Genomic DNA, 18,191 nt, shown 5'->3' on the forward strand with positions numbered 1-18,191 from the left:
AGAGAGCTATACTGAGGGCTTGGTGTCCTAACCGCTTATAGACACCCTTACAGAATATGGCAGCCATTAGACCAGCTAGCTCTAGAGCGCCACTACCACACCCCTGTATCTTACAGTGGTGTAGGTAGTCTTTGGCAACCACTGAACATGACAACCTTGATTCCTCAGGGATTGTGGAAAACAGTACAGTACATTTTGCTCACAGCCTCGTGCTTGCTTACTCACTAAAAATACATAGGATGGCGATTAGGAAGTTTCAATAAGTACTTATTAATCCAGCGTCAGCCTTGTGTAAAAAATATTTGCTGCGACAAATAGGAGACAGAAGCATACAAGATTGCAAGTACCAATATAGTAAATAGTAGATACATTTCTACCATAGTGCTAATAAGATGAACATAAGCAGTTCAGATAAAAACAGTAGCATTTGCATATTACTAAAATGCGCGCCCCGAGTAATTTCCCTAAATGTACCTAGCCTAGATCGGTATGTGTAGCATGTATATGCTTATAGCTATGTGTATCTGTAACAAAGAAACCCCCAGGGATGAACCAGCCCCCTCACTTGATGGTTGAGAATGAAGGAACATGTCTCTGCTTCAAGGACGACACCCTGCAAGGGATGTCAGACCGCTGCACGCCGAAGCTTCAGCATGCAGCACACCGTGTCAGCTTGGAAGGAATTCTCCTCTAATTTGTAGGAGGAATTGACTGTCTTTTGTACTAAAGTGGTCACTCCAGGTTTTTTCTAGAATATATATATATTTTTTTAAGTGGAATAATTCTGCCGTGCCTGGGGACATGTTTATGTTCGTCAGGTACAGGGATTCTGATAGAGTACTGAGAGCCTGGTGTTGAAGAGACAAGAGAAAGCTACTAGGTAAAAGGTCACCTGTTTGGAATAGTTATTGTTCTGTGGATGGGAAAAATGTATGTAATAGCGGTATATGTGACAGGACTAGCCTAAAGGAAATGACACCAGGTATTCAGGGAAGGCTTGAAAAGTTATATAATAGAGTATTCTTCTCACAAGAAGGGTTCTGTCCAAAGCTCCTGCACACTAGGGGAGGCCTACAAGATTGCTGTTATGGGTGGCTGTATTACTAAACACCATAGCATTCCAAAATACATAAGTAGTTGACTAGATAGGCTAGTGACAGATCAAGGCTCCAGAAGAGAACCTACAAGGACACAATGAATTAAAACTTGCACAAATTCACTCCAAGCTAGATTAATTTTGCAAGACTGCAGATAGTGAACTTAAATTCCTGTGCAAGGAAGTCAGGGCCAGATCATATGAGGAGGGTGATAGGACAAGCAAAACTCTTGCTAAGTTAATTAGACGCCTCTGGCCGAGCACAGGGATCCCTGCCCTTACCACATAAGCAGACAGGTTCAGTGACTAAATATCGAGGGACAGAAGATAGACTGCCCAAAATATCGACTTAAAAATATCGAGGGACAGAATATAGAATGCCTATCAAATTCAAATCAAATTCAAAAACTTTATTCGGTTAAAATACAAATAACCATAAAAGTCACAAACATATACAACAGGCTACAATGATTACAACTCAAAAAATAGGCGTTCAGTGAGGGAGATCAATAGATTAATATTCAATGGTAAAAAGATACTAAAGTTTAAACCATTTCTCTAATCATTTGTTTCCGTAAATGAAACACAGTTTTTAAAAATTTTAAAACCACAGTTACAGTTAAAACCGTGTCCATTCTCTGGACCTCTAAAAAAGCTGGGCGGCATCTGGTTAAATTCATTTCTTTTAAAAAAGGGACGATAATTTCAATACGAGAGGCTCTATAAAATCTGCAAAAAAAAAAGGATATGAATATCCGATTGTTGTGAAATGCCATCGCATGGGCAAGTGGGCAAGATGCGAGTCCATAGATTCATACTAGGGAAGGACACCAGTCTAAAATATATACAAAATCTAAATCGAGTTAAAAGAAAACGATCATAGTTTGACATGGGCAGGGAAAGGTATGGCTGTACAGTCTTAGTCTCACATAGAGTAGGGTGGTGGGATTGTACAGAATGTTTCAGAGTTTCAACTCTCCTCCTCTTGTCCTCAAGATGGTCCAGGCAGAGGGCTTTCAGTGTGCTCCTTGAGATGCTGTCCATTGTAGATGGATCCGAATAATAAGAATAGCACCCCAAATCAGTTAGGAAGCACTTAACATATCCCAACCACTGTGATCTCTCCACATGATCCAGGCGAAGGGTGTCCTGTAAAAGAGCCCGGTTCATAGTACATTCATTTGTAGTCCAGACCCTGTGCCACAACAGGATGGGTTGAATTTTGATGATATCTGATATGTGAGATTGACCCAGTTCAGCGTGACAATTAAATGTGGCAACGCACTGTGGAACTGCAAGGACTTCCCTCATAAACTTATTTTCCACAACCTGGATAGGATCAACATTTGCGTACCCCCACAAACCTGAGCCGTACATAGCCACAGATAAGCATGTTGCTTTATATATAATTAACAATTCTTTTATTGGTTTCCTGCCCAATTTTCTGACAAAGTTCTTTAAAGCCATGATCGTTTTCATAAATAAAAGAGTTCTGGCCTTAATTGCACTTGTCCACGAACCTGACTCATGAAATAAAATGCCCAAATAAGAAAAGGTTGGGGTATTGTCTAGTGGAAGATTATTTAAAAACATTCTTTTCATTGGTTTACTTGATTTAGGGCCACAGTTCATTGTGAATGTTTTGCTACAATTAACTAGCAAATCTAGATTCAGCATAAACTTCTCAAAGCTTACTACTAGCTTTTGCAGAGCCTGCGGTGTACGTGCCATAAGCACGGCATCATCCGCATACATGAGCGCGGGGATTGCCCTCCTCCCAACCCTGGGCATATCCCCGCACTCATGCAGCAGATGATGCTCGAGCCCATTAATGTAGAGGAGGAAGAGAAAAGGTGCCAGCACACAACCTTGACGTACTCCACGACCCACACTAAATTTTCTGGAGCATTCCCCCCCTCTACCGTAGCGAACAGAAGCTGTGGCTCCACTATAAAGTTCCCTCAGAAAACAAATGATAGTATTATCCACTCCCATGCCTTTCATTACTGCCCATAATTTGGCATGCGACACGCAGTCGAACGCAGATGAAAGATCCACAAAGGTAAAATACAAGCGATCCGACTTAATCCTTATATACTTGTGCTGCAGTAACATTAAATTTAGGACTTGCTCAATTGTGCCGATCCCTTTTTCAAAACCAAATTGCAAGTCACTCATGACGTCATTTTCTTCCGCCCAGCTTTGGAGTCTTGCCAACACTATTCGACCCAAGATTTTTATTGAGGAATCAAGAAGGGAGATGGGCCTATAACAGGCACAGCTGTTTCTATCCCCCTTCTTGAAGATAGGGACAATGACAGAGGTGAACCAGGAATCTTTTAAGCCCCTTGACAGAGCTGCATTAAAAAGTTGTACCAACATAGGGGCCCAGATTTCAGAGTTTGCTTTAAAAAGGAAAGAATGCCTATCTACAAACAGGTAAGTAATAAAATATCGAGTACAAAATATAGAATGTTAAAATATAGTTAACTAAAATACTGAATTTTTCAAATGTATTAAAAATAATATAAAAGTAATTAAATAATAAACAAAATTAAATAAAACAGTCAAAATAATATAAAAAAAGCTTTCAATGTAAAAATAATAAATGTTATGTAAAAAATAATAATTTTTTTAACATATATATTTACTTATAAAATAAGTATTCATCTTAATTATAAAATATGTAAAACATTATTACAAATATATTTACATATATAAATAAACCTATGATCTAAATATAAAAATAAATAATATATAATAATTTAAATAATTAAAGTAATACTTTTTATGTTAATTATTAACTTACACTACATTAATTATAACAAACATTACATGGCTAATGGAATAAAATTAGTATTCACACTCCAACAATAACAAAAGTAAAGAATTTGTTGGATAGTTGTAGGGTAAAAATGACTATTCCCACTCCAGTGAGTGCAACAGTAGGGAAAGAATTGGATATAGTAGGGGTAACATTTACTATTCCCACTCCAGAGAGTGCAACAGAAGGGAAAGCTTTGGATAGCGTAGGGGTAAAAATTACTATTCCCACTGCAGTGAGAGCAACAGTAGGGAAAGCGTTGGATAGCGTAGGGGTAACATTTACTATTCCCACTCCAGAGAGTGCAACAGTAGGGAAAACTTTGGATAGCGGGAGGGTAAAAATTACTATTCCCAATCCAGAGAGTGCAACAGTAGGGAAAGTAATGATTTAATATTTAAATAAGAATAAATTAATTATCAATACCAATTAAAAGATAATTAAAATGAATTACCAATCACAAAATATTTATTTAATTATAAATGCCAATAAATATTATTTAATAAAAATTAATTACCTATTAATAAATAATTAACAACCAATTAATTTTCAATACCAAAAATGTAAAAAGTAATAAAAAATGTCCAATTGATAATTAATTGATAAATTATTTCTCAACACAAAAATATTTTCAATAATTATTTAATTACAATTAAATTACTTCCCACCCTATTCCTCTCTAACCCACAACACATTCCAAATAATACATTAATACAATTACCATAATTACCAATTAAAGCATTAATTAAAATTAATTACCAATTCATAAAAAAGCATTAGCAATTAATAATTAATTAACAATCAATTATCAAAACATATAAATACAAATAAATATTTACTTACTTACAATTAAATTACTTCCCACCCTATTTCCCTATAAACCCACAACTCGCTACAGAACTAAAACGCAAAATGAAATTAAAAATAATTAATAATTCATAAAAATTAGTATTTCATTTACTATAATTAAATTACTTCCCACCCTATTCCCCTATAAACCCACAACCCGCTACGGAATTAAATTACACAAAAATTAATTTACATAAAATTCATTACTTTAAAAAATGTAAACATACATTACAAAACTAATAGATAATTTTAACACATATACTATCATATTTAACACTAACATTTTTTTCGATATTATGGTAAACGATATTTCTAAATTCGATATTATGGAAAACTATATTTCTAAATTCGATATTATGGAAATTGATATTTCTTACCTCAAATTCGATATTCTATACAACTATATTTTTGGGAATTCGATATTCTTGCCTCTATATTTTTGATTCAATGTTCTGTACAGTCGATATTTCAAATTCGATATTTTTGGTGTTTACCAAGCAGACAAACCTATGCTAGAGGTTAAGGACATCCTGGAGGAATTCTGCAGACATTATGCAGAATTATACAGCTCTCCGACCAATCCCCTTGACTCTGACAATGTTGACTCTAGCCTGGCTATAAGAGGCTCACAGAAATATTTAAGCACCCCAATCACAACTGAAGGACTGATTCAGGTTATGAAAAGCTTACCTAGCAGCAAAGCATCTAGCCCAGATCTGCTCGTGGTCCAGTTCTACAACAAACAGGTCAGATATCTATAAACTAGGCCAAGTCTGAAATCTACTTCTCCATGACAGAAGTTACCCTTGAAGGTGACTCAGAATATCCGCTCTGGTGGCAGGACTCAGTGAAATACCTGGGCATCTGGGTTACCAGGGACGTTAAATTAGTTCTACAGGAAAATTAGGAAATTATAATGTTCCACATCGAGAGCCAAATAGATTGATGGATCAAATACCCGCTTTCACTGGCAGGCAAATTGAGTTTGGCCAAGATGGTAGTTCAGATTAAATTGCTATACTTGTTTACTAATATTTCCATACCACTAACCAAAATCAGAGGTCCTTTTACCGGCCCCATCAAACCTTTGATGAACAATTCAACAGTACTGATGACCTGTAACACCAAGGTAAGTGGACAATTAGACAAACGAGACCTAGTGATGCTGGGAGACCTCTATCCAAATGACATTTTCATATCACTCAAAAAAAAACAGGAGCTCACAGAGACCACACACCGCTGGACATAATTTTATACTTGCATGTGCATACAGCTTGCAAAGCTGCTTGTGAACAGTCCGCCTCCCCCACTTGGCATTAGCTCCACTAAAAAAGATGCTCACTGCACCAACACAGAAAAAGGTGGTTCCTAGACTTTACAGGGAGATGCAAGATAGCAGGCTAATGTGCGAGGCTCCAACCAGACATACATGGTCAATGAATGTCACAGTACCTATGGTCAATACGAAATGGGAGTTTTGCTTCAAACTAACAGGGGCACTTTCATCCAACCATAGGCTGTGCTTAATCCACTTCAAATTCTTCCATAAAATCTATTAAACACCTGCCTCTTTCCACTGAATGGGCTAACTGTCTGACTCGATCTGCTCTGGATATGTCTTGGCGAGTGCTGACTTTATTCATGTATCGGGTAAAGGTGCCAACAAGGGATTTATTTGAAAGGTATTTAGATACAAATTACTAATTACTCACTGGACGTCTAATCTTTGCATCAGAAGACTAATTCCAAGCACTGCGGTCAATATTATTTAAAAAGAAGAAATCAATGCAACAGGGTGTACCTCTCAAGTCATTATATCTTATTCATAGGATGGTTTCTATAGGGGTTCAAAATGAAAAAATTCTTCAAAACTCTTGATAACAGCTGCCAGGAGCAAAATCAATTCAGCTGGGCCTATCTCAAAGTGGGTCTCATTGATGGTCCTGGTGCAGTGAGGATCCTAACTGGCCACTCAAGGTCGGTGTTTGGTACAGGGCATCCGGTACCCCAGGGGTTGTTACGGCATGGCTCTGGTTGGTCCTGGTGTCTTCACACACGTGGGGAGACAGATCAGACCTTTCAGAGCAAGAGTACCTTCTCCTGGTCGTCTGCTGGGTCCGTTGGGCCGGGGAGCTGCAAAGCGGTGGACCAGACTGCTTGTCGGTGCTTGCAGACTGCAGGGGTAGCTCCTCTACTCGAAAGGGGGCTTTCGGTGTTTGTTGAAGTGCTGGCAGGTTCCCCTAGGCTTTGGTTGTTCTCCAGCTCATAAGACGAGTCACTCTGTTGTGACTGTCAAGAGAGGGCTGAGGAAGGTAGAGTTTATTGCCATAGTCCAAAGTTCTGCAGTGTTCTCACCATGCAGTGACTATTCTTTGTCCTTCTTCTGTTAATCCATCAAATCGGAGTTCTTTGGTTTAGGGGTGCAACCTAAATACTCAATTTAGAGGCATTATGGGGAGTGACAGGTATTAGCTAAGGGCAACCTACCTTAAGGGTGTCTACATCGTCTATAGGACCACTTCCTGTGGGAAGCGGGCATAACCCTGCCCCTAGAATGCTAATTCTGTTCAAAACAACAGGGAGGAATCTGAAAAGTGTGGTCCACATCAGCTGGCCCACCCTTGGGGTGGTGTTGGCTGAATGTGGACACACCTCAATCTAATTAATTGTTCTACCTGTCTTGACGCCAGAAAGTGGGGTTAGAACAAGCGGGTGGCAACTCCACTATTTTGTAGAGACCATGGGTCACATAACAAAGACTGCAGGCCTTTGAAGCTTCTCGCCTTGGAATGCCCATCCTGCTTGGAGGAGGTGTGAACACCTCCACCCAGAGCAGGCTTTGTTCCTGTCCTCCGAGAGCAGGAGTGTGAGCAAGAGGAATTAGAACATCAGGCAGGGGCCGGCGAGGTAATGAAGAAATAGCTGATTAATTAGTGGCTGAATCAACCATTTCAAAGCGGGGGTGCTGCAATCAGTGTCACATCAATGAAGCCACAGGGATTGTGAAAAATGTAAGCGTCAGACAAACAACAAGTGTAGTAAATGAGCCACACCCAATCAGCAGGGGAGTGGTATGTAGTTAGTGGTGCATTTTTGGAGCACACTATTGTAATTTTATTAGTAAAGCAGGGTGTGGTAGCATACTGTCATTTACATTGAAATTGCCCCTAAATTTACACAGACAAGTGTAGATTTACGGATAAACCTATACAGAGCACAAATGATAATTTGTAGAAATTGGGTTTTCAGTGAATGTTTATCATTTGCACCAAGTGGTGCTGTGATGAAATATTTGTTTCCATTACACTTCAGCATTACAAAAGAAAGTGAATTATGTGTGTTTTCCTTAGTTATTATATATTTTGAAATATCAGTACAGTTCAGGTTTTTTCTGTTAGAAAAAACTAACACACTTTCTTTTCAACACTCAGAAAAATTGTCACGCAGTTCACATTGCAAAATCCTCTCACGTTGCAGTCACAGAAAGAAAAGTAACAACAATTTGTTAAACGAATAAGCAGCAATTTGTCAGATGAAAAAACGTAACCTCACACCGAGGTCACTGTGACAAAACTGTAAAGACATCTTTAGTATTCATTCACCTTCTGAACTCCAGCATGGTTCGTTTGGGGGTGCAGTAGCAACACCAGCCCCTACAATGCACCCCATCCCCCCCCCCCCCCAACTTCTTTCAGCGCTCATGGATGGGTTAATTTTAGGTAGCAGGTAGTACACTCTGTAATGCATACTCCTAATCTGCAGCCCCGCCCTCTCACCTCAGGGCAAATGTTGCTGGTGGTCTGCGCATGTGTGTCCTTGCAGCTGCTGCTTAAAACGTCACCGGAGTCGAGCTCGAGGAGTACGGCCTTGACAGAGGTGGTTCCCAAATCTATTCCTAGCACCAGGGGTAAAGTACCGGCGTCCATACTCCCAACCCCAGGGTACCTCTGTGTCAGATAATCTACTGCAGGGCGAACGGGGTCCAAAGGGCGGGACAGGCACGAGATCCAGAGGAGAGGAGAGGAGGGCGAGTCCTCTCCGGAGCCACCTGTGGTAGAAAGAGAAGAGGGACATATTTAACATAATCTCCGCGCAGCCGTGCAAAATAACAAGAATCTCTCTAGTACTAACCTTTAAAACGACTGTCCTGCATCGCCACAAGGTGTCACATTATCTAACCTAATCAGGTATGCAAAAATATGTTTCATTATATTTCCTCTCGGTCATAGACTTCGCCACGCCCCTGCTAGCACATGAGCCAATCGGGAGGATGTTTGCGGCCATGGGCTTGTATATCCTCCTAGACAGGCTCAGCTTCCGGCGGAATGCGAAATTCTGCTTGGAGCTTTAGCTTGTCCTGATGACACCGTAGTAGGGGACGTTTATTGTCGGTCAGACAGGTAGGTATCCGTCCTCCCGCCTCAACTCGAACAGTACAGGAAATTACTGGTTATGCGTTTTGAGTGCATGCGAACATTTTTTAATACACTTGTGCACGCAGTAACCCTTACTGACTCGTGTGAAAGTGGAAACCAGACTCCTCATGGTACCGTTTACTTGGCTGTCCAATTAAAGGTGGACGAGCCAACAAATTAACGGGGAGAGTCGAGCGAGCCAAGGGTCTGGTTTGGCTTAACGAGCCCATGCACTTAAAAATGTGTTAAAATATGATATCTCTTCGAAATTCCAAAAATGTAATTCTTTAACATGCCATACTACATCGGGGTGGATTACTGCATTTAGAAGCATTTATTAAAACTGTTAGGGGCAGATTTATGTTAACTGGCGCATCCCCAGGGATGCGCCAGTTAATGTGCGCCACAGTGCGCCATAGCTCCGCCACCCATGGTGCGCCGCATTTATAATGCGGCGCACCATGGGGCAAAAACGGCACAGATGCGTGACGCATCTGTGGCGTTAAGGTGGCGCATTGCTGGAGTTGCGTCGCAAGCGCGACGCAGCTCCAGCAAGGCTCGGTGGTGCCCCATCTCAACAATTCTGCATCAAGACCTACGCCTGCTTCAAGCAGGCGCAGGCTTTTGACGCAGCATTGGGCAGAAAGTGACTGAGTGAAATCTCATAGCCACTTTTGCGAGGCGCACCTGCCCCGGAACGCCCACCCTGCGCCGGAACGCCCACAAGCGACGCAGGGCTTTACAACGTGACACATCTGCCTAGATGCGTCACGTTGTAAATCGTTCGTAGGGATGCGCCACGTTTACGCCGCCTTGCGTGACGCAACAGCGGTGTAAACGTGACGCAAGGGCTTCATAAATCTGCCCCTTAGTCCTTAACAAGAACCTAGAAACAATTTACCCCCTTTCCGTGAAGAAAACTTCATTAGTTATCTAAAAGGTATTTCAGTTGCCATGTATATTCTTCCCCAGCTTGGGTACCCGCTAATGACTATGCCACACACTGATCTTAGCAAAACACGTTTTTATTTGCGTGTGTCTAACTGCGAACTCAACATTCGAACCCAATCTTTAATTGCATTCTGCTCTAACACTGACGTCGCAGCTCTACCGAGGTCATTAGAAATCTCACTTGCTTTTGGTTCTTTTTTCTTTAGCAAGAAGATGAATGGCTTTAACATAGTAACATGACATCCCAAAGATTCAAACAAAGATGCTATAACCACATTATGTTCGAATAGAACTTCGGTGAAACCGAGGAGGGAGATGCTAAAGAAAAACAAGCATTTGCAATGCAATAGGTCTCGCATTAGGAAAGTGTGAGCTATTGGTATTGTAAATGACAATTTTTTTTAATATGTGTTGGCTTTGAAAATATCAAAATTAATAGCATTGTTATTCACAAAGCCAATAGCTTACACTTTCCTAATGCGAGTCCTATTGGCTATGGCAATGCTTGTTGGTAGCAAGCAAGGACAGTGCTGTTGTGGTGCTGAGTGATGATGTGGTTGGGCTGAGTGATGTGGTGGTGTATTAGAGTGATGTGGTGGTGTATTAGAGTGATGTGGTGGTGTATTAGAGTGATGTGGTGGTGTCCCCGAGTGATGTGGTGGTGTCCCCGAGTGATGTGGTGGTGTCCCAGAGTGATGTGGTGTCCCTGAATGATGTGGTGGTGTTCCTGAGTGATGTGGTGGTGTCCCTGAGTGATGATGTGGTGTCCCTGAATGATGTGGTGGTGTTCCTGAGTGATGTGGTGGTGTCCCTGAGTGATGTGGTGGTGTCCCTGAGTGATGTGGTGTCCCCGAGTGATGTGGTGGTGTCCCCGAGTGATGTGGTGGTGTTCCCGAGTGATGTGGTAGTGTCCCTGAGTGATGTGGTGGTGTGCCTGAGCGATGTGGAGGTGTCCCAGAGTGATGTGGTGGTGTTCCCGAGTGATGTGGTAGTGTTCCTGAGTGATGTGGTGGTGTCCCCGAGTGATGTGGTAATGCCCCCGAGTGATGTGGTGGTGTCTGCGAGTGATGTGGTGGTGTTCCTGAGTGAATTGGTGGTGTCCCTGAGTGATGTGGTGGTGCCCCTGAGTGATGTGGTGGTGTCCCTGAGTGATGTGGTGGTGTCCCTGAGTGATGTGGTGGTGTCCCTGAGTGATGTGGTGGTGCCCCCGAGTGATGTGGTGGTGCCCCTGAGTGATGTGGGGGTGCCCCTGAGTGATGTGGTGGTGCCCCTGAGTGATGTGGTGGTGCCCCTGAGTGATGTGGTGGTGCCCCTGAGTGATGTGGTGGTGTCCCCACGTGATGTGATGGTGTCCCTGAGTGATGTGGTGGTGTTCCTGAGTGATGTGGAGGTGTCCTAGAGTGATGTGGTGGTGTCCCTGAGTGATGTGGTGTTGTTCCTGAGTGAAGTATCCTCTTAATAGACCAGTAAACAAAACCCTCGTTATGTATTTAACATTGATTGAGAAAGCATGGGACGTGTTATGAAGAGAGACGAGTAGGCACAGATCAATACTGCAATGATTTTCTTAGCCAAGAATGGAAGTATGTCTGCGAGATGAAGAGAGGGTGGTAAATTGGATGAGGAAGATGAATGAATAGGAGACAGGAACAGTAAGCGCGGGAGAGGCGAGGGAGAGAGGAAAGAGGCGGAGGGGGCGAGATCCAAGATCAGGGAGGGAGGAGGTTGGAGATAGGCCAAAATTCATAGGAGCAAAAGCAGCGAGCAACAGAAGTGGGCCTGTATGGAAGAGAAGAGCCAGGGAAAACAATATGAAACAACAAAGTTGAAAGTGAGAGAGAGGGGAAGAAACAGAGGTAAGGGGAGAGAGAGCTGGATGAAGAACAGACCATGAAAACAAGTAAATAAAGGCTCATGAGAGCGAGGCCAGCAAGTTCGGGAGCGCTTTCCTTTGAAGTCTGATGGGGGGGGGAGCGGGGGACTGTCTTCCTTTGAAGTCTGATGCCGAGGCACCGACAAATGGTGGCAAGTGATGTGCACGCGGGGGGGAGGCGGGGGAGCGGCAGCCCTTGAAGTCTGATGCCGAGGCACAGACAAATGGTGGTGTGTTATGTGGCTGGCGATGGTGTGCACGCGCATAGATCACATGAACTGTATGCGATCCGCAGCTGTTTTGGTAGACCTTTCTTTACCGCTTACTATAATCAGGCCCAGACTGGCCATAGCGGGCACCGGGCAATCCCCCTGTGCGCCGCACGGTTAGGGGCCGGTTTTCGGCCCCAGGGGGACTTTTTTGTTACAGGGACGTTTTTGCAGCATAGCTGCAAAATCAGCCCTGTAACAAAATCGGCCGAAAACCGGCCCCGGCAAAGTGCTCGGCCGGCCCCCCTTCCCTCAGAGAGGGGGGGGCGTCCGAGCACTTTGCCAGGGCCTGTTGTGGTTCCCAGTTCGGCACGGACTATAATCTCGCCGTAGCAATGCGTAAGCGCATTGGCTCAGGCGAGACCTAAAAAGGGATGGGCTAAGCAATGAGCCCTGTGAAACCCCACGAGGCAAGATATAAAGGGTTGATTTTAAATGTTCCAGGGTCACTGATTGTCCACACAGACCGTGAAGTTGATTGGTTGCATGTGTTACCTCTGGAAGCAGTTGTTAAAATTTTCTTTTTTAACATAGAACAAAGATTGAAACACTACTGAAAAAATCCCATTGTGCCTTGAAACCAGTGTTTACAGTACAGTACTGTCTATTTGTTTCAGGTTATATTTTTATTTAACCAGAAATGTTTCCCTTTATTTTCTCCCAGGAAACATGTAGCTTAAAGCATGAATGCTGCAACTAAGTATAGAAGACACCTTTTGTAAATGGGCAACTGGATTTTCCCCCAATTGTTGCATAAACACAAAGCCAAGTAAGCATGGTCATCAATTAAGGCTAGCATCTGGTGCCAGTGGTTTGCCATTTACTACCCTGCCCTGGCACTGCTCTTGCTACCACTGTTCGGGGGGCGGGATGGCGTTCAAGGCAGAGGCAGTAACAGTGAGTAATCAGAAGTCAGAAAGTCATGCTTGTTTTCTGTTTTCTGTCCCTTTGTTTACCTAGGTCTCTCCATGTGCGTATCACTTATGAGAAATCACAATGGATCCCTTCAGCTCTGTCGAAGGACCTCTCTCAAAGTGCACCGTGGGTGCGTGAGGCGCCTATGAACCCCAACCTTAAGGAAGAGCCACATCAAACTCAGCGCACTCGCATGAGGTCAGAAATAGTTTAAAGCTCGTTTTCAAATGTGAGAAAACTCTGCCAAGTTCAAATTGTGTGCAACAGATGTTCTTACAGACTTGGCTCTTGAGGATAAAAGCAATATTTTTTACCACATCAGTATAATTTGTCCGGTGCCTAGGCCAGAAGCCAACAGGTCTAGAGGGAAAGATGCGGCTACTGGAGGCAATGACTCTGGGTGGAAATACCAGTTGACCAGTTATGAATGGTTTCTTCTGGTTCGTTTTTACAGGCCCTTGGGTTGCGGGACATCTGTTGACTTGCTAAGGAATAAATTCCAGTGGATACTTGAATATGGTTATTAGCATCTAATAGTGTCTATTTGCTCATCTTTGTTTACCCCTTGGAAGTGTTTTGTTTGTAACACCGAACATATAGTAGGGTACAGTCCAAAATATTTGCCTTTTCGGTGAAAAACATTTCTGGGTCAGCTGACCACCATAGCTGGTTACCCTAAATTTCCACCTGTGAGCGCTGAGGAAACCAGTCCCATTAAAAAAGTGCAGAATTTCTGACAGGCTTGCAGCTCTGAGAAGTCATCTGAGATGGGGTACAGTCAGCGCAGAAGTGGGGTGCACAATTGACTCTACTTGGGAGATGACCGCCTTTCACCAAGACTTCTGACTTTCTCATTGGCTGGCCCACCTCTTTTCCTTTTCGGTTGCCAGTTCCTAGGGGCGGCAGGCCAACACACCGAGAGAAAAAAAAAGTTGTAGAAAAGAGACAAATTGCTGTGGTACTGATTTTGGAGGCGCCCGGCGGCGCCATTCGCTCAATTTTCTCCAGGAGGCCTAATTGGCCGCTTTCCGAGAATGGCCCGATCCAGCCGCTAAAAGGATGTTGGTGCGAGGGAAATGGAGGGGTGGCGGGAGGGATGGAGGGTGGGGGCTGGAGTAGGCCCTGAATTGGAATCTCGGGATGGAGTCGAAGCCATTTAGCCCAGTGGCTGCTGTGCCATCCCGCGGTTGCCATGGATACCCAACGGGCCCGAGCCACAGGCCTCTATTACTGCCAGTCAGGCTTCGGGCCTAGTCAGCTCGGAGGAGGAAGTGGGGGCCCGCCGGAATCACCGGCCCCCGGGCTCACTGTTTTGTGAAATTGTAAACAGCATGTTGTTGATTACTTGATTCCGCAGGCCCCGTTCCCGGATCAATTAGCGAGTTTTGTTGTTTGATTAGTTTAGCTGGGGTGCGTATTTTTAAAAAATTTTGTTTACATTCTGGAGACGGGAAGGCGCGATTTGGGCGGTGAAAACAGTTTCACGTAGAAGCGAAGGCTGAGGCCTAAGTTCTTGCACGACGAGGTGGGTGTTTTTTTTGTTGCAAAAGATAAGATGTTGATCTACTTTAGCTGTCCAGAAGGGAGACAATAAATGAAGTTAGGGCTAAATTACCTCTCTGGAGAAGCCTGTGTTCAGAGTGAGGCAACACCTGTTTTGCAATAAATAAACTTTTCCTGTGCCAGCAAGAGGGAACACCTGTTTTGTATAGGAACCCGTGCCATGTTCAGAGAGAGGGAACGGTATTGTTCTGCACCGAGAGAGGGAACGCCTGTTTTGGCTGTGTTTTCAGAGAAAACAAGTCCCCGCCGGGCCGCCGCGCTGCCTGCGACGACCCGGAAGCGGTTGGGCAGCCGGCGAATCCCATCGCGGCCCCAACCGGAAGTCCCGCTCCAACGCGGAGAGAGCGAGAGAGAGCCACGAAGTCTCCGGATTCAGTCCCGGTCCCGAGATGGGGGACCGGGTGAAGAGCGGCCGGGCGCATGGGGAAGGCGGGGCTCTCATGTGGTGAGAGAGCCCCGCAAAGCGCTACTGCCGCCCGAGAGGCAGAACCGCCGCCGAGCACCGCCAGAACAGGTGAGTGTGTTGAGGGAGAGGAGGGGTGAGTGGGGGTGGGGTGTACGCGTGTGTGTCTGTTTGAGTGTGTCTGTGCGTGCGTCTGTCTGTGTGCGCGTGTGTCTGTTTAAGGGAGGGTGCGTGTGTGTATGCGGTGTGTGTATGTGCGCATGCGTGAGTGTAGAGTGTTTGCGCAAGGGAATGAGGCAGGAGAGGGGCACGGCGCCGTGCGCGCTCACGAGGTCAAAACTGAGCAGATCTGCGCTCGTGCACCCTCTCCTGTCCACATTCCCAAAAACGGGTAGCAATAGTTGTCGAAGCACACTGCAATCAATGCTTACGCATTGAAGCAGGTCGTGCTTCGACCTAAAGAACCAAAAGCAAGTGAGAAATCTGATATGCGCCTCATTACCACATACTTCATGGAGGTGAAAAAAATAAAGAATATTCTAAGAAAAAACTGGAATATTTTACAATTGGACCCAACAGTGGCTCAACTAATGAGTAAATGCCCTAATGTAACCTTTAGAAGAGCAAGAAATTTGAAGGACCAATGAGTCCACAGCCGTTTCCGGAAGAAACACAGTAAATCAATCGATTGCCTGAAACAAAAAGGTTTTTTCAAATGTAATAACAGCAAAGTGTGCCAAATTTCCAAAAATTTAAAAGAAACCAAATTAGCAAGTAAAATTTGGAAAATCAATCATTTCATAACATGCAGAAGCCAATTCGGGCTGTAAGTAATTAAATGCCTGTGTGCCCTCAAATACGTTGGAAACACCACTTGCAAGCTCAAGAAACACATCCTAGAACATGTGAGAGCAACAGTGAACAAGGATCGCAGTAATGCTGTGGCCAAACATATGGAACTACACCATGGAGGAGACAGGAAAAAGTTGAAGTTTTATGCAATTGAGAATGTGGAACGCCATGAAAGAGGTGGCGACAGAGAACGTAAGCTCAGGCAAAGGGAGTCACGACACATCTTGGATCAACATACCCATACACCATATGGATTGAAACAAAATGAAGAACTTTACACACATCTGTAAATTGCTGAAATGAATTTCCACTTTGTGTTTTCCGAAGTAATATTATGAACAAGACTGGTCATTTAGAATTATTACAGTAAACACGAGCACCTTTACACTAAGACAGGAGTAAGAAATACACAGGAACAAATAATGAACTCTATGAACTAATATAACAATTGTGTAACCAGGGTAGGCACAATGACACCCTAGACATACTTTATACAATCATTGTCTGCATACCAAGCAATAGGGTCAATAACTCTAAATGTGTATACCCACTGGTGGGTTGAAATGATTTAATCTTTAATCTGACTATAATGAATAGTATAATCGCTAGAGTAACAATGACCCTTAGTAATAAGTCAATAGGAGTTTCCCGTCATATACGGTAATGGTTAATCCCTAGTCGTTGATCTTTAAATGAGATTAGTGAACTTCACAAAAATTAGTCTGCATTATTTACTGGTCACTCAAAAAAATTGGACAACATGAGTCAGTGGGGAAAATAAGTCCTACAAATGAGATAAATTGTGCATGTAAAAACCGCAAGATTGACTGGTAACGATATGCAGCTGACTTGAGTTTACATACATATGTTTAAATACATTATGAATGTTCTCTCCTGGTGAAACCAATTTGACATGTTTCGCACATTGCACTTCACTCCCGCCACTTGTATATGAATGATTTTAACTGGCACACGTGGCACTACATCTCCCATAAAGACATGCGGCAAAAACAGGAAGTGATGTCAAAACACGTAAAAATATATTTAATTGGTTTCGAAATGCCACCCACCAGTGAGCAAGGTCACTGTAAGACCGAAACATGTTGGGGCACAATTTGGTCCTGACATGTATGGATTTTACAAAAAGGAAATAAAAGAACTACGAGTAATTTGTAAGTCGACCCACCTTTCTGTAAAGAAGTTTTGGGAATATTCATACAGCGTGACTCTGATGCATCGGGACCGCACTGCCCCAGAAGTGCCATAAGGCGTTCCGCTGAGGATATGTGTTTAGCGGGGTAAATGCTTAAGGCCCAGCCTCATGGCCAGCCTTGCAATCAGCAGCAATAATCACACACCACACTTAAACTAGGTACTATGTGCACTAGCCCCGAGTGCATAGGCATCTTTGTATATAACCTGGCCCTGCCCTTAGGGTGCAGGTGGTAACAAAGTATCGTAGCTGCCGAGTGGCTCACTACATCCCTCATAATCTTTAATAAAGCAAAATATATAAATAGACAAGCTTACAAAAAGAAATATACTGGATCTGTCTTCATCATGATGTACAATAATCAATTGGGAAAGGATCACTTGTCCTGCACAACCTTAGGTATCTTGCAGGAGCGGGGGGGGGGGGGTGCGTCCCAAATAAAAGACCCTCATGCACGTGATGGGTATGTTGGTGTTTTAGCGGTGTATCTTGATTCTCCGCTTCTTAATCACGTGTGTGCATAATCATCAGGTTATGCAACCTCCACCAGGAGGTATTGACCCAAGGTTGAAACAGTAGTGAGCCAGTGATAAGGGATCGTTAAAAAGGCCCGGAAAACCAGAATGTGACTTTAATGAGTCTGGGTTCGGGTCTGGTAAACTCTGGTCTAGTGCATCTTAAGATACTTTTTATGAGCAGTGGATGCACTCAGAGTATGAGTAAAAGGATTTTGTGAGAGGGAGGGAAGTTAAAAAATGGTCGACATGTTTCTGCCTCTTGCGCCTTGATAGGACTTATAGGCTTTCATCAGGACCGTTATGTGAATAACGTGAAGGTAAGGGGGTGTGGTCAAGGTGCTCCAAATAAAGTGATAAGGAATAGGTATATTAACCTGTCTCTTGTTTTGAATGAGGTCACAATGTGCCTGTAAGGAAAAAATAAACACAATCGTCTTTCAACACACAAGG

The 18,191-nt window shown here is 43.4% G+C and overlaps 2 protein-coding genes across 5 annotated transcripts in view; one reads left to right on the forward strand and one right to left on the reverse strand.

Annotated features, from left to right (window-relative positions):
- The window catches only part of SHPK (sedoheptulokinase), a 176,830-nt gene extending 167,876 nt beyond the window's left edge, over nucleotides 1-8,954 (reverse strand). Inside the window, exon 1 of one of the 3 annotated variants that reach the window (XR_013608617.1) lies at nucleotides 8,546-8,954. Coding sequence is in view for 1 of the 3 variants with exons in the window: in XM_078679942.1 (XP_078536068.1) it covers nucleotides 8,546-8,695 (150 nt within the window). In the remaining 2 variants the exon portion in view is untranslated. The remainder of the gene's footprint in view (nucleotides 1-8,545) is intronic. The other 2 variants (XR_013608618.1, XM_078679942.1) reach the window with 2 other exon arrangements.
- A 125-nt stretch (nucleotides 8,955-9,079) lies between these two features.
- The window catches only part of CTNS (cystinosin, lysosomal cystine transporter), a 385,893-nt gene continuing 376,781 nt past the window's right edge, over nucleotides 9,080-18,191 (forward strand). The window contains exon 1 of one of the 2 annotated variants that reach the window (XM_078679945.1): nucleotides 9,080-9,169. The gene's annotated coding sequence lies outside the window, so the exon portion shown is untranslated. Of the gene's footprint in view, nucleotides 9,170-13,252; nucleotides 13,391-18,191 lie in introns of those variants that run through there. The other variant, XM_078679944.1, reaches the window with a different exon arrangement.

This window comes from Lissotriton helveticus, chromosome 3_1 (assembly GCF_964261635.1).
Source record: "Lissotriton helveticus chromosome 3_1, aLisHel1.1, whole genome shotgun sequence".
Classification (NCBI taxonomy): domain Eukaryota; kingdom Metazoa; phylum Chordata; class Amphibia; order Caudata; family Salamandridae; genus Lissotriton; species Lissotriton helveticus.